This window comes from Leopardus geoffroyi, chromosome D3 (genome assembly GCF_018350155.1).
Source record: "Leopardus geoffroyi isolate Oge1 chromosome D3, O.geoffroyi_Oge1_pat1.0, whole genome shotgun sequence".
NCBI classification, from domain to species: Eukaryota; Metazoa; Chordata; class Mammalia; order Carnivora; family Felidae; genus Leopardus; species Leopardus geoffroyi.
In genome coordinates this window covers 56,259,729-56,284,986 of record NC_059339.1, presented here as the reverse complement: position 1 = coordinate 56,284,986, position 25,258 = coordinate 56,259,729, and the positions used below count along the sequence as shown (strand labels likewise).

General features: G+C 40.9%; 1 protein-coding gene across 4 annotated transcripts in view; it reads right to left on the bottom strand.

Moving 5' to 3' along the window:
* MAPRE2 (microtubule associated protein RP/EB family member 2) overlaps positions 1 to 25,258 on the bottom strand; it is a 158,264-nt gene that overhangs the window by 62,374 nt on the left and 70,632 nt on the right. For all 4 annotated transcript variants that reach the window (XM_045458797.1, XM_045458796.1, XM_045458795.1 and 1 more), the window contains one exon: positions 4,509 to 4,636. In XM_045458797.1, the coding sequence (XP_045314753.1) occupies positions 4,509 to 4,629 (121 nt within the window). In that variant the 5' untranslated portion in view covers positions 4,630 to 4,636. The remainder of the gene's footprint in view (positions 1 to 4,508; positions 4,637 to 25,258) is intronic.

Sequence of the window (25,258 nt, the reverse complement as noted above, 5' to 3'; positions counted from 1 at the left end):
TGTCAAAGGAGTGTTTCAAAGGAGATTTGATGTATTAGAACAGGGGAAGAAGGGTGGAGAGGAAAAGGTTCATTTCTTCCACCCCCATCAAACTCCTCTAGCCATTTTTTCCCATTCCTCCCCTCCATATAGTCTACTACCTTTGCTGTCACCTCCAGTATGGTATCTCAAGTTGTTAAAGTTGTTTTTAGGGATTTTTAGCACCATGCTGTCCATCCTCCCTCTGTAGTACCTTATAAAATATTCAGTTCACTGGTTTGAGCTGTGTACTAAAGTAAACACAAGGTATCTCAACCCCACTAAAAGCACTAGGAATTTTACAAAGTATACAACAAAGTGTTCTGAAGCTGAATTAACCTAGTACTTCATGTGGTTCAACCCCCTATTCAACTATGGGGAAAGCCACATATATTGTTCATCTTTAAAACAGATTTAGGTGAGCAGTACAGTGTCCTGTTATTATAGGTAGTATTCACATCCACTGATATACTGCTCTCCATTTTATACAGCCTAATCTTTTACTTGAGACATAAAGGTTGCTTTTCACAAGAAGCGAATGCCAACTAAATATGCACATGATTTATATGACCCAGATTTACTGTTCAAATTTTTTTTAATGTTTATTTTTGAGAGAGAGAGAGAGAAACATGCACGCATGAGTGGGGAGGGGCAGAGAGAGAGAGAGAGAGAGAGAGAGAATCAGAAGCAGGCTCCAGGCTCCGAGCTGTCAGCACAGAGCCCGAAGACCCCTGAGATCATGAAATGAAGTTGGATGCTCAACCAACTGACCCACCTAGGCGCCTCCCCAGATTTACTGTTCAGAGCAAACTTTCATAAGGTGACATCGCTGGGATAAAATAACAGGAGATAAGAGTGAGTCAGTTCCATTGTTTTGCAACTTACCACAATCTATTTCCAAGTATTAGACCTTCTCACAACACCTCTCCTTTAAAGAACTTTTAAAATGCTTCTATAAGAAACAAAAGCTATATGAAGGCAGAAAATTCTGAAGAAAAAGGAACACAAACATGAAGAAGCCGTATGTTACTTTTCTATGAGCTAAAGAAAAGCTGTCATTCGCTTTAATATTAGCTGGATGGATATCTTTTAGCTGGAAATAAAAAAAGAAATAGAAAACAATGCAAATGTGGAAAAAAATGCCAAAGGAGGACTGCCAGAATTAGAGCATAAGTCTTTGGCAAAAAGAAATAATTGTATTGAATATGAAAAAAAAATCAGTTTAAATACATGAAATTATTTTTTTTAATGTTTGTTTATTTTTGAGAGAGAAAGACAGAACGCAAGCAGGGGAGGGGCAGAGAGAGAGAAAAGGAGACACAGAATCTGAAGCAGGCTCCAGGTTCTGAGCTGTCAGCACAGAGCCCAACGTGGGGCTCAAACCCACAAATAGCAAGATCATGACCTGAGCCGAAGTGGGCGCTTAACTGAGCCACCCAGGCGCCCCATAAATACGTGAACTTAATTTATATTTTACCACAGCATACTAAAATACAATCACACATAGACAACTGAAGTCATCAAAATAAAAGTTGAAGAGAAAAATACCATCCAAGAATTTGATTACTTTTAAGTATGATGAGGAGAAATCACTTAGGTCATCAGTATTTGTTTGGTCTTGTCCTAATAGCACTGTCCTAGCTGTCTTCAATGTCTTCTAGAACAATGAAGGGTATAAATAAATAAACAGAAAGACAGCATCTTCCTGCTAAATGCCACTGCTGAAGAATCAGAGACTAAATTATGAATGAGGAAACCATGCCTGATAGATTTTGGATATTTTAACTTCATTTTTAGTGGTTTGGGGTTTCTCTAAAATGCACTGCAAGCCCTTGGCTACAGCACAGAAGTACTTGGGGTGCTTGTTAAAATGCAGATTTTAGGCTTCACATCCGGAGATACTGGTTTGCCAGGTCAAGGGTCCTAAGAATCTGCATTTTTAAGCAGCCCCACAGGAGATACATGCGTATGGTCCACAGTTTCAGGAAACTACTGCCTAAAATAAGAGACCTCTTCTGTACCCTACGGATTAACATGATTTAAGCAAACACAACAAAACAAACAAACAAACAAACAAACAAACACGTGACCCCCTGTAGTACAGAGATCATAGTAAAACCTGTTTCAGAGCAGAAAGGAACCTTTAAATCTACTTTATTCTTCTGAACGAATCATCAGCCTTGTAACCTTAGGTAGCCAGGGAGTCCTCTTAATGACAATTATCTGTTCGGTAGGGAGCCAAATGGTTTCCACAGGTGTGCCATCAACCCATGCTTGATAGCAATGTAGCTACAGATGGTTGCAAAATGCATACCAGTGCCTGAAGATAACTGTAGAAGAATCTTTCCAAAATTCTGCTTAAAATTTTGTTGAATTCGCCTTACTATAAATCTGAAAGATCTGCAGAGAAACTACATATATTACTCAAACATCTATTACGACTCTATCTAAAAATCCTAAATGGCCCCTCATTGCATTTGCTAGCAAAACCTCTGCATGGTCATCAGAGAGAAAGCTGTTAGGGGGCTCCTTTACTACCTAACTCCTTCCTTCTGACCTCTTTTCTTAATAACGAACCCCATTCCCCTTATCCACATGTGCATACACCCACTTTGAGAGTAAGACACATTCCTGTCTTTGCCCCTAGCAGTTGCACACTGATTTTCATTCCCCCTAAAAGGAGCATTTCTGAGGCAACAGTTATGTGCCAGGTGCTGTGGAGAAACGAACTCCAAGCAATTACGAGGCTGAAGGGATCTGGGTTAGTAACAAGGGAACGAACTGCTAACGACAGTTTTTCCCCAGCAAGTCAAAACTAAAACACCGGAGTGCTCCAGAATGCACCGCAAGAAGAGTGCCATCAAATCTGAGTGGAGATCTGCAGCTGAGTTAGATGCAACAGGGGTTGTTTCTGACTGTGCCTGTGGGAGTCATTTCAACAGGCCAACAATATATACCTCGTACGTTCTCACAGTCCAAGCCAGCTTTTCTTAGCTTGTGCTCAAGGGCAAAGAACTGGCTGGTGAGCATCCATTATCGACCTCACAAATCATAGGACTTGTTTGAGGCCTGGGCACAGAGAGGGGGAGTGAGGCAATGCGTAGGTTCCAGCCAACCTCACTGTCCTCCTCGGGGGACAAATGATCACGGGAGAAGAGGTGTCAATAGTAGTGAAAGACTGTCCTCTGGTCTGTTCTCAAATCTTGACCTGGAGAAAGGAGAATATATTCCCTGGGAGGCGTTGGACTCAGGTTTACTGGGGGCTTTCCAAATTCTGGCTACACTTCATGAAATCCTTTTACACACGACCCCCTAGGAAAGATAGGAGAAGGTCTTTCTGTTGCACAGACAGCACTATGGCAGCTAAACCTGCTAACCCCCTTGTATCTGTCATGCCTTGTGGAATTTCACATGAACACAGTTCAGGAATATTTTCTAACACCATTTTTATGTCAGAGCCAGGGAGGAAATCTCTTACCTGTAAGTTCACAAGTAGAATACACTTCCTATTTCCAAAGGAAGACTATTTCTTTGATAAACATTCCAAGAATGAATTACTTTATCAGTGGCACGTTTTTGTAACATGCTCCTGCTTTATCATCGATGTTAAATCTTAATTACTTTTTTCTTAAACTCAACATGTATTCCCCACAGACCTACTTTATACCAAGCATGGTGCCACCTTAGGCATCTGACAAAGAATAAAACACAGTCCTGTCCTCAAGGACTCCTGGTCCCTTCAGAGGAGTGGGAGCTGGACCTTCTGGCACAGGGTGGTTAAGTGTTACTCTGGAAGAGTGGGCACCGTGTTTTGGGGGAATCTGGGAAACCCTTCAGAGGGACAACAACTGAGTTGGATTTTAAAGTGTCGATGAGATTTTAACATGAATGAAGAGAAGAAGAAAGACTTTCTCAGCAAAAAAGCATGAAAACAAGTTATGGGATGCAAAAGGCCATCGGTAGGGAACAAAGAGTATTTTGTGGGACTGAGGCACCGGGGGAGGGGGAGCAGGCAGGATGGGGGGCACGTAGATGTAGAAACTGAGGAGACAGGATGCAGCAAGAACAGAAAGGACTTTATCAGCCATGCAAAAGAATGAATTTTATCCTATAGGAAGGACAACATGGTGTCCAGAAGGTTTTTAAAGAAGGGGTTATAAGACCCAACTTGTGTTTTAGGAACGCAAGAGTGGTGGCTGATGGGATGAGAGATAGATAAGAGCCTATAAATCCAATCACAAGGCATTACAGAAACCGTTCATAATATGCATTGGGACGCCTCTATGCTCTTAGATGCCCCTTATCATTCCCCTCTCTGACACACACACATTTTTTAGTTATATCTGAGTTTTGTCCCTTTAATTATGTATCAATACTGATAATTCTTTTTTCCCCACCCAAGATGTATCGTCTGTGGTTCATAAACTAAAATTCCAGATGATAGCAGTAAACATTTAGGTAAATACAGGCTTAATAAAATAATCTCTTACCTGAACAAAGCTGTTCCACTTTTGTGTAGTTTAAAGATACTATGTCATTAACCCATGCGATGATGTCATGTCTGCTCATAGTCTCTTGGGTTATCGAGGTAGAATACACATTGACCGCCATTCCCCAACTAGAAAAAGACAAAACAAGGAAAAAATTAACTCCGGGACATAAAAGATACCCATTTCAAGGTCAGGAACCCTGGTCCAGACTCTAAAATGTCTGCTTTGGCTGAGTCTTTTCTCTTCTTTCTCTCTCTTCTACATATTTGTTATGATACCATTAAATTTCATGTGTTGTTCATGCAGTATTATCCCACACCTCCCCCCCCCCACCCGCCCCCGGACTCCCATGTTTTTTAGGTTCTGAGACACTGATTTTTCTGATGTAATTTAAAGTCTCATTTTCATCCTTAAGTCTAGGTGTGGTATTAAAAAGGTCCCTAACCGTGTGCACTACAGTCCCCTTTATCTTGTACACAACTTCACCGTACTTTCATTACAAGCACTCGCAAACAGTGCCTCCTCCTGCACTCCTCTTTGGGGATGTAAATGGGAGCTCCACTGTATCCAGTTGGTCAGGCTAAAAACACAACACCCATTCTTGCCTCCTCCGTCTCCCTCACCACCACATCCAATCCACCAGCAAATTCTACTGGCTCTACCTTCCAAGTATTTTCAAACTTCGGTCAATGCTCACCCGGCGTTTGGCAATAGTCTTTTCACTGGCCTCCCAACTTGCACCCTTGCCCCCTCACCACGTGTTCTCAACACAGCAGCCAGAGCTATCCTACTGGCAAAAATCAGATGCTTTCTCTTAATTTAAAACCTTCCAGGGGCTCCTGGGTGGCTCAGTCAATTGAGTGTCCAACACTTGATTTTTGGCTCAGGTCATGATCCCAGGGTCATGGGACTGAGTCCTGCATCAGGCTCCTTGCTGAGCGTGGAGCCTGCTAAAGATTTTCTCTCTCCCTCTCTCTGTCCTCTCCCCTGTGTGTGCTGTAAAAAATATAAATAAACAAAAACTCCTCCACTGGTTGCTCACCTCAGAGCACAATCTGAAGTTCTTACCAAGCTTTACAAGGCTTTCTACATTCTGCTCCCAGTCACTGTCCCTCACTCCACTCCATCCAGACCAGCCTTGTGACTCTGGCTTTGGACTCTCCTCACTTCCTCCTCAAGGCTTTTGTATTTGCTGTGGCTGCAGCCAGGACCATTCCCCAGTTTTGAGGTGCACTCTCCCTCATTTCTTTCAAGCTCCCCTCAATGCCACTTCATTAAGGGGGCATCATCATTATCTCCTATTCTTTTTCTCTATTCGCAGACACAGGACAGAAGCTCCATGGGGACAGGGATTTTGTCCATTTTATTCTTTGTATACCCCTGGTGTCTAGTCCAGTTCAGACAGAGTAGGCTTTCGATAAAATTGCTGAATGCAGGCATGTGCTCCCCCACTCCTCCCATCCCATGTAAGATAAGCAGGGCAGTAGGTAAGCTACAAACTTTTTTTTTTTTTTTTAATCAGCTTTAGAGAAAACCCACTTCAGAAACAGGCTTCATATAGGTTTCATTAGAAAAAAATTCTCACCTAGCATTCTCTCTCTCTCAAAGCTTTGGACAAAGCCTTTACAAAAAGTATAAAAACATTTGAATAATTTAAAAGACATGTACTGCCTAACTGCATAGATCTCCCCTTTATGAAACTGGGAAAGAAGACTAATTATTAATATATTTCTCTGACCATTTCATGATACCAATTTCCCCAACTTTTCATCAGAGTGGCATATACAGAAAAGGTTTTGTCCAAAATATTTTGTTATCTATAGTTTTGTGTCATTGGTTTTTACAGCTGTTCACAACAAAATTCAATTGAAGTACAGACTTTTCCCATATACCCCCCACACATACAGCCTCCCCTACTATCAACATCCCACACCAGCTGGTACACTTATTACAATCAATGAACCTACACTGATACATCATTATCGCCCAAAGTCCATAGTTACATTAGGGTTCACTCTTGGTGTCCTATATTTTATGGGTTTTCACACATATGTGACGTGTATCCACTATTGTAGTGTCGCACAGAGTAGTTTAGGGAAACACGGCACCCATCTAAAAATCCTCTGCTCCGCTGATTCATAACTTCCTCCCACCAATCCCTGACAGCCACTGATCTTTTTACTGTTTCCATGGTTTTCCCTTTCCCAGAATATCATACAGTTGGAATCATACAGCATGTAGCCTTTTCAGATTGGCTTCTTTCACTTAGTGATGTGCGTTTAAGGCTCCTTCACGTCTTTTCATGGCCTGACAGCTCATCTCTTTTGAGCTCTGTTACACTGTGTGAAGGCACCACTCACTCACTGAAGGTCATCTTGGTTGCTTTCAAATTTTGGCAATTATGAATAAAGCTGCTACAGACATGCACGTGCAGGCTTTTGTTTGGAAATAAGTTTTCAATTCATTTGGATAAATACCAAAAAGCCCTACTGATGGAATATATGATAAGAATGTTTACTTTGATAAGAAATTGCTAAAATGTCTTCCAAAGTGGCTGTGCCCATTTTGCATTCCCACCAGCCATCAATGAGAGTTCCTGTTGATCCACGTTCTCACCAGCATTTGGTGCTGTCAGTGTTTTAAATTTTTTCTTTTTTTGATGTTTATTATTGAGAGACAGAGACACAGAGCGTGAGCAGGGGAGGGGTAGAGATGGGGGGAGACACAGAATCTGAAGCAGGCTCCAGGCTCTGTGCTGTCAGCACGATGTGGGGCTCGAACCCACGAACCGTGAGATCATGACCTGAGACCAAGTGGGTCGCCTAACCAACTGAGCCACCCAGGCACCCCTGTGTTTTAGATTTCGGCATTCTAATAGCGGTACTCTAGTAAAAAAATTTTAATGTTTAAACCTGGTTGAAACCTTGTGATTTTACTAGTTCTGTGCAACATATTAACACTTGACACAATTGTATGCAAAATGTGTGTATAAACTTTCATTTTGAAAAATTTTATATATATGAATCCTATTTTGAAAGTTTTTGAACATATGAAAGTAGAGAGAACAGAATAACCAGTTGTCTTCACTTCTTGGCTTCAACAATTACTAATATTGGCCAATCCTACTCCATTTAAACTACAGTCAATACTCTCCATCCCAAAGCCTACCCTCCATTCCCCAAGCCAGTCTATTTTGAAGTAAATACCAAGCTTATCATTTTGTGTATTTCAGTATGTGTCTCCAAAAGATAAGGACATTTGAAAAAACTTCAAATAGCATTATCACATCTAAAAGTAAAAATAATTTCTTAATATCAAATATGCACTATCTTATAATTTCTTCTCCATTTCTAGCATATATAATGTAAACTATATACGTAAACATATATGTAAATATAAACATATATACATATAAACATATAAATATAAATAAAAAAATATATATATATATGTATACATAGTTGAAGGAAGTGGGTTGTCTTGTACAGTTTCCACAATCTGGATTTTGCTCACTGCATGCCATTCTATAAACGGGTCATTTGATCTAGAGGCCAGATATGATTCAAGTTCTAATTGGGGGTTTGGAGGCAGGACTACTTACTTGCAGTGTTTGAACTTCCATCAGGAGGCACATAATGTCTGACTCCTTTTGGGGTATTGTTAGCCATTAATGATATTTGTTTAGAGACTTCAAAGTGATATTCTGTCACTCATTTTTGATTTACTACCTAGCATAATTCTACAAAGAGAAATTTCCCCTCTGAGGTACTGGTCATATTAACAAATGATTCGTTTTATTGACCATTTTTTTTCAAAACAACGAGGTAGTTCTCTAATAGTCTCCCAACATGACTAATGAGGTTTTTAATTCTGAAGTATAATTAGGAACTCCTAGCAAGTAGGTTTCAATCCACGTTTCAACCCACCACAGTTTATGTCTTTGCTGATGTGTAAGCTTGTAAGAACTTATTCAAGCTGGTTTCTGAGTTCTGCTGACAAGGTCCTGGGAGTCTCTGATAACTTCTTTGCTTTCTGGGATGGCAAAATGTCCCAGGCCCAACTTGGACATTTCTCACCTTAGACCTAAAACCAGGAATTTCTCCAAGCATCCCTTCTTTCTTTAGTCACAAACGGTAGAGATAAATATTTTTAAGCACGGCGATATACAACAGAAAAATCTCGTTTTGCACAAAAGTCTTTGAATTTATAAAAGGCTTCTACTTGGAGTGCTTATTAAGTCTACAGCAATAAAGATCTGCTTTCTACTTGCAGTGCGAAAGATTTTATTTTTAAATAAAAATATTCATCCATCCCCAGAAGCACCCTTATCTCTAAAATTCTCTTCCCCTGAAGACCTACAACAAAAAACAAAACCTCACGATACTGGCATTTCAGATAATGTGACCATTGTTACTACTTTTATACAACATATGAAAGGTTTTTGAGTTTCTGGTTAATAACGTGTGTTGTTTTAGTCTATCATTTATTAAACAAAACCATTTGCTTTTAATACCTAGTCAACTTTGTATGACTATGTAAATTATATAAAATCTCAGTAGAGATAATTCAAAATTTGGAACATTTTGAACTGCTTAATTTTCTTTTACAGGTATAACTTTTGGCAGCTGATGTATGTTTCTGATGGCTTCTTCTTTAGGCAGTACTGAAAAGCTTTTGCTTTACCATGCAATGTATTGTTGCAGGATGAGGCATCGGGGTCCAGAATTGTGCTAGGTGACATCTAGCCAAATTGGGACAATATTTTTGGTTCAGATGATTTAAAAACAACCAACCACAAAGCAGGAGCAATACTGTCAGGTCTGTGTTTTAGACAGATAATCTATATACAAGTGAGTAGAGATGTTCCCTGGTTTCCTAACAGAAATGTGCAACAAAGTAACAGGTAGCCATGAGGAGAGGGAAGCAGGTCATTCATTTGCTAGAAGTGCTGTCAATGAATCACATCTCCTCTGGGTGTTTCTTGATAACATTCACCTAAGGGGAACAATCTTTCATATCTAAATAAACAATCTTTCATATCTACAAAAGCAAGTAAAATTGGGAAGACCAGACAAACAATGAAGTAGCACCTGATTTTTGCTTTAGAAAAACTGTTAATCAGTTACTAGACTCACCACTCTAGCCTCTGCCACATCCCCTCTCTAACCAACACAGCTGCAGTCCCCAGAATCAACTCACCCCACCCCCAACAGTGACAGTACGACCAACCGGCACTAGGGGACCTGTGGGAAAAGCAGAATGGAGGGCAGACCAAGAGTGAGGGTGAGGGAAGGAAGGTTAAGTTTTCCTTCTTTCTTTCCTTCCTTTTTTTTTTTTTTTAAAGTAAGCTCTACACCCAGTGTGGGGCTTGAACTCATGATCCCAAGATCAAGTGTCACATGCTCTACCGACTCAGAAAGCCAGAAGCTTCTATTAGGTTTTCTAAAATAAAACAACGACAATGCATCAAATAAACAGATTTCCATACCTACTTCAAACTAATAGCCATGGAACCATACAGATAATTTCTATTTACAAACCATGCTGAGTAGAATATTTTTATCTACCTTCCTCCAAATGTCACCAAGATACTCACAATTCATTTCACTTTGTGGTTGTCTTTTGCTCCCTTTATTAGTTCTCATCTCGAGGTGCAAAGCCTTCTGATTTTTGAGGCAGAGTGCTGGGTCCAGACCCCCTCTCCGCAGAAGGGCTGGTGCTCTTCTTTTTTTTTTAATTTTTTTTTTTCAACGTTTATTTATTTTTGGGACAGAGAGAGACAGAGCATGAACGGGGGAGGGGCAGAGAGAGAGGGAGACACAGAATCAGAAACAGGCTCCAGGCTCTGAGCCATCAGCCCAGAGCCTGACGCGGGGCTTGAACTCCCAGACCGCGAGATCGTGACCTGGCTGAAGTCGGACGCTCAACCGACTGCGCCACCCAGGCACCCTGGGCTGGTGCTCTTCTTAACCCCTAGGAAGTGAGGTGGCTCCAAAATGCAAAAAGAATTCCATTCCTGCTTTGCCATCCATGCTTTGCTCTCCCAATTCCTTCAGCTCCCACTTTTCCTACAGGCGCAACTTCAACATATTCAAGCCTAATTTATTCAGGTGACCACACAGTTCATGGAAGGAAACTGATCTTCCAAGTGTTAAACTCAGGGCTGGTGAGAGTGTATTTACTGGTCTTAGCTTTTCTGTGGACACATTCTAAAATCCCAAGATTTCATTATAATTTTTTCACTGTCAATCTAGATTACAATACACAAGTACCAGCTCCTGATTATTCAGAAATGTTTGGATAACACAAGGAATTTCTCTATTATTTTTAAATGATTTCATGCTCCCATTTTGATCCTTGTAAGAATCCTATGAGGAAAGCAGGGCAGGAATTATAGTCTTCCCTGACAAATGTGGATACCCAGTCTTTCTGAAGGTAGGAGTTACAATAATTCATACAAGACACTGATGAATGAAATTGAAAAAGATCCCGATAAATGGAGAGATACTCTTGGACTGGAAGAATATTGTTAAGATGCCCATAATACCCAAAGCAACCTACAGGTTCAGTGCAATTCCAATGGCATTTTTTACAGAACTAGAACCTAAAAAATTGTATGGATCCACACAAGACCCCAAATAGCCAAAGCAATCTTGAGAAAGAGGAATAAAGCCTGAGGTCTCATGCCCCCTGGTTTCAAACTATATCGCAAAGCTATACTAATCCAAACAGAATAGTAGTGGTATAAAAACAGACACACACGGGCCCCTGGGTGGCTCAGTTGGTTGGGCGTTCGACTTTGGCTCAGGTCCTGATCTCACAGGTTGTGAGTTTGAGCCCCACAGTGGGCTCGCTGCTATCAGCACAGAGCTCACTTAGGATCGATCCTCTGCTCATGCTCTCTCAAAAATAAAACATTAAACAAAATTTTTTAGGGGTCTGGGTGATTCAGTTGGTTAAGTGTCCGACTTCGGCCCAGGTCATGATCTCGTGGTTTGTGAGTTTAAGCCCCACCTCAGGCTCCATGCTGACAGCTCAGAGCCTGGAGCCTGCTTCGGATTCTGTGTCTCCAACTCTCTGCCCCTCCCCCACTTGTGCTGTGTCTCTATCAAAAATAAATAAAGTGTAAAAAAAATTTTTTTTAAATTTTTTTTAAAAAGACACATAAAGCAATGGAACAGAATAGGGAGCCCATAAATAAACCTACACATATATGTATGATCAATTAATTTAAGACAAAAGAGGTAAGACTATACAACAGGGAAAGACCATCTCTTCTATGAATGGTGATGGGAAAACTGGACAGCTACTTGCAAATGAAACTGGACCACTACCTTACCCATATACAAAAATTAACTTACAATGGATTACAGAGTTGAATATGGGATGTGAAACCATAAAGCTCCTAGAAGAAAACAGATGGTAAGCTTGTTGGTCTTAATGTTTTTTTTCAGATCTGACTCCAAAGACAAGGACCACAAAAGCAATGATAGCTGAGTGTAACTACATAAAACTAAAAAGCTTCTGCACGACAAAGCAAACCATCAACAAAATGAGAAGGCAGTCTACTGAATGGGAGAAGACATTTGTAAATGAATTAACCAATAAGGGGTTAATATCCAAAATATATCAAGAACTTCTACAACTAAGTAACGACAAACTAATCCAACTAAAAAATGGACAGAGGAACTGAATAGACATTCCTTCTCCAAGACATACAGATGACCAACAGGCACACGAAAAGGTACTCCACCTTTTTGATGATGCCCACCATAAATCATCAGGGAAATGAAAATCAAAACCACAATAAGATATCACTGCACGCCGGGGCACCTGGGTGGCTCAGTCGGTTAAGCGTCACACTTCAGCTCAGGTCATGATCTCGCAATTTGTGAGTTTCGGCCCCATGTCGGGCTCTGTGCCAACAGCTCAGAGCCTGGAGCCTGCTTTGGATTCTATGTCTCCCTCTCTCTGCCCTCCCCCATTCGTGCTCTGTCTCTCTCCCTCTCTCAAAAATAAACAAAAACATTAAAAACATTTTTTAAAAAAGTATCACTGCACACCTGTTAGAATGGCCAGCATCATAAAGACAAGAAATAACAAGTGTTGATGAAGACGTGGAGAAAAGGGATCCACACACAGTGTTGGTGGGCATCAACTGGCGCAGCCACCATGGCAAATAGTATGGAGTTCCTCAAAAAATTAAAAATAGAACTATCATATGATCCAGCAATTCCACTTCTGGGTGGTTAGCCAAAGAATACAAAAACACTAATTTGAAAAGACACATGCACCCCTATGTTCACTGCAACATTACTTATAATAGCCCAGACATGGAACAATCTAAGTGTCCATGAATCTTAACGATGTGATGATACACACATACACGCACACACCAGAGCTACTCAGCCACAAAAAAGGAAATCTTGTCGTTTGTGACAACATGGATTGACTATGAGAGTTTCACACTAAGTCAGACAGAAAAGACAAATAACTTCACTTATAAGAATGATTGACAAATGATTTCACTTCTAAGAAAACAAAACCCAGACTCATAGAGTGAACACAGTGATAATTGCTACATGGGAAAGAGGGGGTGCCTGTGAAATGGGTCAAGGGGGTCAGGAGGTACAAATTTCCAGTTATAAGTCCTGGGGATGTAATATATGGCATGGGGAATACAGTTAATAATATTGTACTAATTCTGCACAGTGACAGATAGTACCTAGACTTCCAACTGACCCAGCCAGGCACCCTTCAAAATACTAATTTTAAAGTTTACTAATTTCCAAAGACTCAGTCAAGAAATATAAATGGCTAAGAAAGGTAAGTAATACCAATTCTACAAAATAAAGAGAATACACCGTGCAAGGTTTATTCTGTTTGGATCCTCAGCATGTCTTTTACACAGAAACAACAGCTTATTCTTCCATAACCTGCAATCTGGTCTCCGGGCCAGAAACACTTCTCTTTGTGCCATCCGTGCGAAAAGGAAGCCCTCTACTTTGTGGCTTTCAGTCAGATTTTCAACCAGATCACTGTGTGTTTAAAACCTAGTAAGTACAGCACCACTGAAAGTAGACAGAAGACAATTGTGAAGCACGATGGTCTTTGGGACACCATATTTTGACTGGCATTTAAATTTTAAAATGAACTCGCATTCACGGTTCCTACTTAAAAATAAACCAATAACCACAATATATTAATACATGGTTTTCATGATATTTGGAGGGTCTTTCTGCAAAGCTGGCTATAAATCTATTTTGCAATCAGGAGAAAGAAAAACACAGAAAAACAGAAATCCCTGTGTACCTCCAGCACGCAAAGTCACAGTTCTGACTTGCCCATGGAGAGTGCCTTCAGAAAAAGGACAGCCTCAGGCCGGGGCCAATGTGTTGATTTTGTCTCTGTATTCAACACGTGGTGGTGGGCAGGGCACAAAGAAGTACAGCCAGTCTATGCTTTGCAGCGGTTATTCAGCCATATAAATTAGAAAGTGCATTTCTGCTTACTGAAACAAAAGGAATTTTATGGGACAGACTTGAGTTCGCCTACTGAGCAAAGCCTGGATAAAGACTTGGCAAGCCCCACACCATGGAAATCAAAGCATGAATTCTATCACCTTACCAGTTATGGGCCCTTAAACCCATTACAAAATATCCTACAATTTTGTTGTCCAAGAATAAATTTGGCAAGGGTTGTGAATTATTGCAGAGGAGCGTCTCTCTAAATTTTGACAAATACAGAAGATGTCCTCTAGCATCATGTGTGGCCCTTAAGTGAAATTATCTCTTCCATAATTCATTTTCTCTCTGGGCCCCAACCTAACCCTTACAAATAAATCACAGCCATACGTGGGGGGTGGGGGTGGGAGGCAGCGAGTTTTCCTCATTTACTCCCTTCACACATGGACCGATCACTCCCTTTTGAAGGAAATAGTGTTTCTTTGGGCAAGGCTCAGGATAAGCCAGGTGTCCCAGGATCCTGGCTCTGGTCCTGTTTTGGGTGTGCGGCTATAAGGAGAGGAGTCTGAGAAATTAATTTTGGAAAGGAAGCATGTGGAACTTATTTTGATTTTGATTTCTTCCCCCTACAACTAACGTCTGAGTCTGCCAGGCTTCCCAAGTTTAGACACGACCATCTGCAGAAGAACAGCCCTCTCTAAGTGGTTGACTACTGTAGTCTGCTGCTCTGGTAAGGAGGTTCTGTTTGGCTTAGATTGAACCCAAACCCACTCTGAAGTGGAACCATTAAAACAGCTTCCTGACATAAGTTACCTTCTTCATGCCACTGCCTACAGGAGTCTGAATGCAACTGGAAACTTCACATGCAATATAAAAGGTTCTGAAAATTCAACCCACTCTATGCCAATACATTCCATTCACACATTTTATACTGACATCTGACAGCTATACCCATATTTGTGACCGTCTGTCTTCTCTCTCATAACAATCTCTATTTGCAACACGCTCCCCCATCACTGGGAGAATATACCTCTACCAGTCTAGGCTAAACACATGCAATGCACCCTTCACCCGGTTTCACATAAATGAAAACAAAGAGCAGCCTGGGAAAGAGGTACAAAGAATAATGGGGGTTTTTCTTTCACCTGAGAAACTTACTTTAGTTTGAGCACATGAGGATTCCTGAAGCCCTTATAATAATCCATAACCCAAGTGGTTTCCTCAATGACATTTAAAGATTTCACTGCTTCACAGGAAGCCATGTCCTGCTGACCAGGTATTAATGTTCATTTCAAAGTGTCTCAGAAGTCGTTTGTACCATGTCTCCATAGGTGCCAAGGTGGAAGAAGCACCAGGGAGCCATAAGAACACCTTTTGTTTACCAACCATTGGACTTACACGTGGTCCAGGTCAAGGCCTCACTTTTAGTTCTTGTCTCACATGATGGGTGGGTCTACTCTGCCTTCAGTTTTTAAGGTTTGTCAAGGTTGGCCTGTTCCTACTACCAGGTAAAGAAAGGGTGGGGGTGGGGGTATGTAACTTCAAACACACTTGCAAACATAGCTTTTGATTCAGAAGTAATTTTGTGTCCTTTTAACAGAAATGGCCATTTTGCAAATACTTCAAAGGATTCACAAATACCATAAACGTTTACAAAGAGATTTAGCCAATCGTTGGCTCTCACTATTTCCTTCTCTTACAAGTGGCATCATTCTAAAATAACCTATAAATATTTTGAAAACATGAAGCCCAAGGAAGAAACCCCAAGTTTTCCTCCAAGACCACTTCTGCATTAGACTCTATGTTATCAACTCAATCTGGGGGGAAAAAGAGATTCAGTTCCACAGCAGACACTTAAATCAGGGAGTTTTCGTTTGAAAAGCCTTGTATCAACACGACACGATTCTGCCTGAGTGCCTCCTTCCTGGCTCCCTCTCTAACAAAAGGCGGATGTGAAATCTCCCGTGGCTGTCCCTCATAATGAACTGGGCATCAGCAGGGAGTGACGTGTAAATGTGTCCCCTGAACCAGAAACTTCCCTGCTTTTCAGCTGTGCATAATTCATTCTCTAGATTCAATACCATGAGGAGTAGGATTTAAACATTCCACCAAGGAAAGACTATCTCCAGATAATTCTCAATTCATCACTTTCTCTTTACTTGTGACCTGAAATGTGGGGGCAGGGACACACTATTTGTATGAGGAGGGAGATCAGGACCTAGTGAAGCTAGAGTCAAAGAGGGTATCTCTGAAAGACAAACCTTGACAAGATGAAATCTCCCTGGAGAGACATCAGAGAAACCATATTGAGTTTCATTTAAAATTGGGTATTAGAGCTTCCATTTAACTTGTGGAGTAACTGACGGATGCATGAATTGTAGGGCTGGGATGAGAATTTAAGAGGTCATTTATTGTCTTCAGGTAATAATAACACACTTAAGCCGCTGTGGGCAGATGTGCATCTGTTTTATTTTTACGGGGCTCTGTGACTGTTATGGGATTAGACACACAACACAAGACTAACTCCTCCAGGCACGGACCCTCCCTGGAGAGCTCCACCAGCCTGGAGAGCAGAGCTGAGCGCAGTACTGACACCAGACGAGGACGACAGAAACACCAGGACATGGCCACAATGATAAAACACACATTCTGTTAAAACGGATACTGCGATGTATTTTCTCAAGATTAGGCTATTCACCACATAGAGCCGGTGAAGAAAACCAACAAAAGGAAAACTTTACTATTAAGCTGCTTGGAGAAACGCTGGAGCAAACATGAGTTTTATCAGAGGCCGGAGTTGCCTGCTTGTTATTTCAGGCTTTTCTAGGCAGCCCCCCGCAATTATTAATGTGCTCTTCGGTATCAGTCATCACTCAATGATAATGCTTTTAATGTGTGCACAAAGTTTCACTTAGTATGACACTCTGAAGTCTTAACTCTAGCTAATAACTGCCACCTCTCAGTAAAAATGAACAGAAAATACTCTTTTCTTTCATGATGCTCCTATCTTTTACAATTAACTGTTACTTTTAAAAACAGATTCAATTTGCTCTTGCCATATCACCACCATGTGTCCCAAGTACAATTTTTTTCTGAGAGAGAGAGAATGCTCCAGGGCATGTGTATGAATGGGGAGGGAGAGGGAGAGGGAATGAATATATAATTTTTTAACATTTATTTATTTTTGAGAGAGGTAGAGACAGAGTGTGAACAGGGAAGGGCAGAGAGAGGGAGACACAGAATCTGAAGTAGGCTCCAGGCTCTGAGCTGTTAGCACAGAGCCTGATGTGGTGCTTGAACTCACGGACCACAAGATCATGACCTGAGCCGAAGTCTACGCTTAACCACAGAGCCACCCAGGTGCCCCAAGAGAGAATGAGTATCTTAAGCAGGCTCCACACCCAGCGCAAAGGCTGATGCAGGGCTCAATCCTACGACCCTGGGATCATGACCTGAGCCAAAATCAGGAGTCAGACACTTAACTGACTTAGCCACCCATGTGTCCCCCAAGTACCTTTTTTAAAAAATAGAATGATTAAGGGGCACTTGGGTGGCTCAGTTCGTTAAGGGTCTGACTTCGGCATAGGTCATGATCTCATGGGTTCATGAGTTTGAGCCCTGTGTCGGGCTCTGTGTTGACAGCTTGGAGCCTGGGGCCTGCTTTGGATTCTGTGTCTCCTTCTCTCTCTGCCCCTCTCCCTCGCTCACACTCTCTCTGTCGAAAATAAACATTAAAAACATTTAAAAATAGAATGATTAAAAGATTTCTCCAACCACCTGTGAAAGGAGTTTCTGTAACTAGCCTTGAAAATCCACCTCCATTTTAACAGCCACATCATTACCTGCCTGAACCCCATCAGATACTATTCAGTAGGTGCCTTAGACTGAGTGCCCACAATATTCTAAGTAGACCAAACAAATACGACTTTCAAAACAACATATATATGTTTTGATGTTTTTAAACTTGGAATTAATGAGTCAATAGTTATAGCCCTGAAATGACTTGGAAACTTGGCTTTTATCCCAAGAATGAAGAAATTTTTGAATTCTAAAACAGTTCTTGGTGGCATGTGTGATGTTCACCGATATGAAACTCAGCTGCATATAACAAAAGAGTAAAAGGCCACGGCCTTACACATACACACACACACACACACACACACACACACACACACACACACACACACACACCAGGCATACATTTCTTCTTATGGTCAGAAGTGCAGCTGATTATAGCTGATTCTATTTGCCTAAATGTCCATCTGTTTCAAACAGTGGGTGGCTTGGTCCATGCTCTGAAAATAATTTCAATGACCCAGAGCTCATTCCCATGCCACAGCGCTTGGCTGGTTTCCTCAGGGCACCAACTTTTGCTCAGTGCTCCCCCCTACCCCCGCCCCCAACTTGGCTCCCAGTCCATCCACTCGTTCTTGACCATATGCCTTCTGTTTATTTTCCCAGCCCTACTTGGCCCTGTTCCCTCTCACCCTGACCTTAGCTCTCTCCCATGATCCAAGTCATTGCCAGTCAGGTCCCAAGTGCCCCTACCACTCCCCCCAGCATAACGCCAGGCCAACCCTTTAGGGCATGGGTGATGCACGCACCACGAAGGACGATCATGCTCAGTCATTAATCCATCATGCATACAATTAGGTGCATAAGGTATACCAAAGAGTATGTGATGGATATGCCAACACTAGGCAAAGTTGTGTGTTAGGTAAATTGTTTTCTTTGGTATTGTCCATCTCCCCCCTTCCAGATTCCTAGCTACTGTGTGCTCTTGGGAGTGCTGACCCCTCCTCAGGTACTTAGCACTTTCAGCTGTCTGCCTTCTCTAAACCTTCTGCTAAGTAAAAAGCAAATGAGGGATGACAGCTTCAAGGACAAACCTTCAAGACCTTAGGCAAAGGAAGAGGTCTCTCCCAGCACTTAGCACCTGCATCTCGTGCTTCAGGTTCAGCTCAAATCTAACTCCTAAGCAAGCCCTCCCTGACCACCCTCTCTCTGAAGGGGCCTCCTCCAAGTATTCCCACATCACACTGTTCTTGTCTTTGTGCTACTAACTCAGTCTGTCATGATCTCATCTGTTTGTTGTCTGTCCACCACCTCCTGCCCCCACAATGTAAGCTCTGCGAAGGCAGATCCTTTATAGAATGTATTTTGTTTACTACTGTATCTCCTTTGTCTAAAGTAGGCACATAGTGGGGGCACAACAAAAAGTAAATGCCCAATGAATGTATGTGTGGGAGAGTTTCGTGGGGAGGGGAAATTCACAGGGTACCTAAAATCATACCTCGTAAGGCAGAGTATGTGAGATAATTAGGAGGGAATGCATTAGGGTCGAGCGGATTCAAGGCCTCAGTGTTCTAGGTCTAAAAAAGAAAGAATCATGCAGAGAAATGTGCCATCTTTCAGGTCTCCAACATGGATATGAAAAGCTCAGTAGCTGTATTGCAGCTTCACTGAGCGCACTGATCTAGGAAGCAGGGGCATTGGCTTCTAGGAGCCGGGTTCGTAAACTTGGGACACATGTGCCTCATCTCTTCAGATGTCTTTTTCTTTACCGGCGTGTGTAACACACATTTTCTCCTTTCGTCTGCACAGCAGTGCTACGGGATAGCTACTGCTCTCATGCCATGAGGTAGGAAAAGACACACAGACTCTGGTCTAGTGACCTGTCCACTCACCGCTGAGTGGAAGGACAGGGATTTGGAGCCGGGGCAGATTCTAGGATTCTTGATTCTCTCAACAAAGCCCCTTTCTACTCTGTCATTAGAGTAAGTGGGACGTAAAAAGAACTCCAAACGGCATACAATTGTGTTCTTCAATAAAACCATTTTTCCTTTTTATAGCTCTACCAAGGCCTCCTTGTACATTTTCACTTTAACCAAATGAGTTTTCCTGAAGAAGAGCCCAAAATGTAGAGATTTGGGTGACTACTTAGTTTATTACCGGGAACGATTTTTGGCTCAAAAACCTGCCAGCTGTAACATATAAATATGCTATGCTAATATTTTAGGAATCACCATATTTTGCATTTCTGGTTACTACTTATCTCAGACTCAACTATCTCAATATGCTTTTGTATTAGTTTAGTCAAAATGGATAGAGAGCACGTACATTACCACTTACAATTTTTTTCCAACCCTAATAAAAGACATCAGTGTCTTGACTCCATGTTTAGAGAAATCTATTTGAAAAAATACATCTCTTGGTATTTCACTCTTAGAGGCTGGTGCCTACCCAAAGCTCTTTATTATGGTAAAATTCATTTTTAAACTCATGAGAACATTTTGAAATGGAAATGGAAAGTGAAATACCAATAAAATTAATACTAAAAGGATGAGGGATGTGCACGCCAGTGTTAAAATATATTCTGGTAAATCTGACCTCAAAGTGGCTAATGTACCTCCATCTCCCTCCAGCCCTGTTCATGCGGTTTAGTCTTAATTCTTCTCATAGTAGACTCTGACACAGAACCAAAATGGCCAATTGGCAAAATAGTATAACATTAAACTTCATAAATATTACATAAATGTGACAAGATACTGATGAACTTCTACATCAAACCCATGCCCCGCCCCAGAGAACATCCTGTGAATTACATACAAGATGGCTGCACATTAGAACAGGAAATGTAAATTTCAGTTATTTAAGCTAAGATTAGTAACGTTCAGCCAAATGGGTGTTTCAATAGGGAAATGCTATCAAAACCAGGCACACACTTTTGTCACCAGTTCACCAGGCCATTGTTCCCAACAGTTCCTTTCCCAGGTAAAAGGATTCACAGTTTGTTCAGAGAATGGATTTCTTCCCATCTCCCTGAATTCTACCCTAGAATCACAGTTCATCCTTCTCTCCTGTCCCTAATTACTCGTTTGGGCAACAGATACCAATCCTATCTTCCATGATACTGGAGTAGAAGAGGTGTTTATTTGTTTTCCATTTATTTTTGATAGAGAGAGAGAGAGAGAGAGAATGAACAAGCAGGGGAGGGGCAGAGAGAGAGAGAGAGAGAGAGAGAGAGAGAGAGAGAGAGAAAGAGAGAATCCAAAGCAGGCTCCGAGCTGTCAGCACTGAGCCTGATGTGGGGCTTGAACTCACCAACTGTGAGATCATGACCTGAGCTCAAGTTGGACGCTCAACTGACTGAGCCAACTAGGCGCCCTTGTTTTGCTTTTAAATCAATGAACTCATTTGCCATTTATTCACTATAATGAAGAGGCTAACAGACTTTTGTATCAGATGTACCCAACAAAAATCAGTTTACACACACACTTTGCAATACCTCTTCACTCTCCTATTGCTTTCTTACAGATCAAAAGTTAACACACTTTATGCATCAGTGTGTTAATACTATAATTCCCCAAGAGAAGTGCAGATACTGAGCATTTGAGTCAAGAGTGGATAAAACTTGTGCCATGTCCAAGCTGAAAAAGGTACAGCAACAACAGGAGCAGATTCATGGTAAAACCCTCGGGTTTGGTAAAGAGTGGAAGCACAGAAGTTTCTTGAATTGAAGTCTCCTTTCCTTTTTTTTTTTTATGTTTATTTTTTAGAGAGCACAAGCAGGGGAGGCACAGAGAGGCGGACAGAGGATCTGAAGTGGGCTCCACGCTGGCAGCAGGAGCCTGATGTGGGCTCAAGCTCACAAACCAAGACATTACGACCTCAGCTGAAGTCAGATGCTCCAACGACTGAGCCACCCAGGTGCCTCTGAAGCCTGAAGCCTCCTTTTTCTTTTTTTTTTTTTTTTTTTAAATTTTTTTTTTTTTTTAACGTTTATTTATTTTTGAGACAGAGACAGAGCATGAACGGGGGAGGGGCAGAGAGAGAGGGAGACACAGAATCGGAAACAGGCTCCAGGCTCTGAGCCATCAGCCCAGAGCCCGACGCGGGGCTCGAACTCACGGACGGCGAGATCGTGACCTGGCCGAAGTCGGACGCCTAACCGACTGCGCCACCCAGGCGCCCCTGAAGCCTCCTTTTTCTTATTCGCACTTTTTCAGTCTGAGGATTTACAGGAGCAAATGACAAAATTTAATATACTGTTGTTATTTAACAAATGCGGGGGATCATGGTCTCTATAGAGTTTAGAATGTTTTGTTAAACTTGAGAAAACTAAAGAAAGAAAAAAAACCAAGTAATTCATGAGCATTCAGCATAATTAAGGGAAAGCAAATTACTTAAGAGAAGCCCATATGAACGTTTTGACTAAATAACTAGAGTTATTACTGTAGACAAAGTCTAAAGAATAAGAATAGTTGGTGGATAAAGTTAGTTCTAGAATAGATGTTGTATGTTAGGAGTTACCCAGTATTTGAGCCAATGTAACGAATGAAATTTGGTCAAGTGCATCCCCATCTTGTCCCCATTCCTAGTTTCTGGGTTTAGTTTCTAGAATTAATTTGACTTAGAGACTTTAAAACATTTAAGAAATTAAATTTGAGTTCAACAATTGAGCATACTTTTTTTTTTTTCCTCTCCAGACTTAAACATCTGATATTACGCTGGTTGACCCAATGTCTTCAAGACGTAGTTTACATTACTTCAGTTTTGGCTATTGATAGTATACTAAACATAATAAACCTAATACCATAAAATATTGACTCATATACGTATTTGTGTGTGTATATATGCTATGAAAGAGTCTTAAGATTAAGTGTTTTCATTTGATTAGACAAAGTAAAACTCAAAATGGGACGTTAGTAAAAAACAAAACATTTTTTTTTTCAAATTTGAGAGAAAGAGGGGCAGCACAAGCAGGAGAGGGGCAGAGAGAGAGGGAGGGAGGGAGAGAGAATATCAAGCAGGCTTTGAGCTGTCAGCACAGAGCCTGACATAAACCTCGATCTCATGAACCATGAGCTCAAGAATCAGATGCTTAACTGAGCCACCCAGGTATCCCCAAAAAAGTCATTTTTTTAAAGGTAGATGTCAAAAGTGTTACTTTAAAAAATGTTTTTTATATTAAGTCAGTATTTTTTCACTATAGAAAAAGTAGAAATAAAATTAAAGATGTCTTTTACCTTTTATAGGAGTGTGTGGGGTATGTGTATGAATTTTATATGCACTTATTAAAATGGGTATGTATACACACACACACACACACACACGGTTGAACAGTGACCCTCCAGAATTCACATCCACTTGAAACTTTACTATATGATCATATTAGGAAACAGTCATGGCATATGTAATTAGTTGGAAGTTGTACTAAGAAGGCCATGTGGAGACAAAGACACAGACACACAGGGAAGGAGGTCATGGGATAACAGAGGCAGAGATTGGAGTGAGGTAGCTACAAGCTTCGGAGGGAGCACAGCCCTTCCAACACCTTCATTTCAGGATTCTAGTCTTCACAACTTCGAGGGAATAAATTTCAACCCGCCCAGTTTGTGGTAATTGGTTACAGCAGCCCTGGGAATCAAAACAGTCCACACACACTTTTGTACTGATCAACTTGCTCCTCTTAACATATTGTGAAAGCTGATTTATCTTCTTCATGTGTAATATGTGTGCTACATTTCATTGTATGGGTGTACCACAATGTACTGGCTTCCAGAATTTTTATGGTAGCCTGTTTAATTCCAAGAACTTGTAGTTTGGTCATTTCCTCTTTTGGCAGTTTATTATTTCAAGACATCAGAACTGGTGGTCACTTAAATGCTAATAATGACCAAATCATTGTTGGCTCACATAAAAAGACAAGGATGTTTTTTCATGTTCCAGAATTCTTCAGGTGATTTTTGGCAGAGGTTCAGCTGTCTGCTAGTTAGAGTCCTTTAAGCCAAATGGACATTACTGGTTCTGGGCTCCCGTGTTAACAGGAAAGGAAACAAGCAATCATCTTATAAAAAAAAAAAAAAAAAGTCACGTCCTTGGCCATCATAAACTAAGGGAATCACAGGACGTCCTGTCTAATGGTATTTGGCTTCCTTTCACGGAACAAGCTCAATTAAAGCAAAAAGAACACACTCAATTCTCAAGTGATATCTGAGTGGCTGTGACCTGCTCTGTCCCAACTAGACCACAGAAAATAATCATCCATAACCTAGATTGCAAGATTACTGCTATCATGGAAGCAGTAACTCATCTGGAATTTGGCCTGAAGGTTTTGCAAGAAGATGAATAAACGACAGAGGAAATAAGTTAAGCTCACAAAATGTACTAGTAGACCTAGGGCATTTGTGAAGTCATAAGATATTTTATAATATCTTTAGATTTTGAAACATATGTGGTTACGAAAATTTGGCTCTTAGCTGCGAAGATTCTGGAAGCTAAGCATCCCCACTCTTCTCAAAAATCACAAGGTCCCTCAGTTGATCCTTTCAGGTAAACCAAAGATTTTACTGGACATTTGCTTCCCAGTTTCTCAATTCTACTTAAGGCAATTTCTCCTTGGGGGTTTAGAGAAGTCTGAAGTCAAACTAACAACACCAAAGCTTCCAAATTAAGAGAATGCATCGAGGAAGAACTGGGGGATGTTTACCTCTGAGTTAAAAAAAAGAAAAAAGAAAACGGAGGGCATCCAATGCTTAAATACCCTGATTTTTAAAAGTGTGAAAATTGTTCTTTGCTACCTTTAAAAGAGAAAACATTTCTACACACATTTTCCTCAAACACAGGAGTGGAAAAGTTGATCCAACATCAAGGGGACACCCAATACAAAGAAAAAAGTATCTACGTAATTACTGGGTTCTTCTCCACAGAAAAAAAAAACATCCCCTAGCTATCCAGATGCCAAGGAAAACCTAGCTCTTAAATTTAACTCACTCATATGCAACTTTTAAAGTGGGTGTAGTAGTCGTTCTGCCCACCCCCCCGAAGTAGAAGAATGATACTGTTACCTTACTTTTTAAAAGTCTATTTTAATAGAGTCTGTTAATACATACCTACAGAGAGCTGGACCTAACTGCTAGAAAAGGCACTGTAGACAAAGACCAGGTAGATCAACTCTTTTTTCTTGAGGAGTTTGTATGCAGGTGAAGAACACAAGACCCGTATCCATTAAAATCTAAGACAAGACTATATTACAATATCTGTAATACATTTTTATAATCCCCTTAACAACAAGAAGATAAAACACCTCATTTTAAAAAACAGGCAACTGATTTAAGCCGACGCTTCACTAAAGATACGCAAAAGGCAAATAAGCACACAAAAAGACAGCTAGTGTCATTCATCTCCAGGAAAATGTAAATTAAAATCTCCATGAGATACCTCTACACATCTGTTAAGGATGGCCAAAATTTACAAGACTGATAACACCAAGTGTTGCCAAAG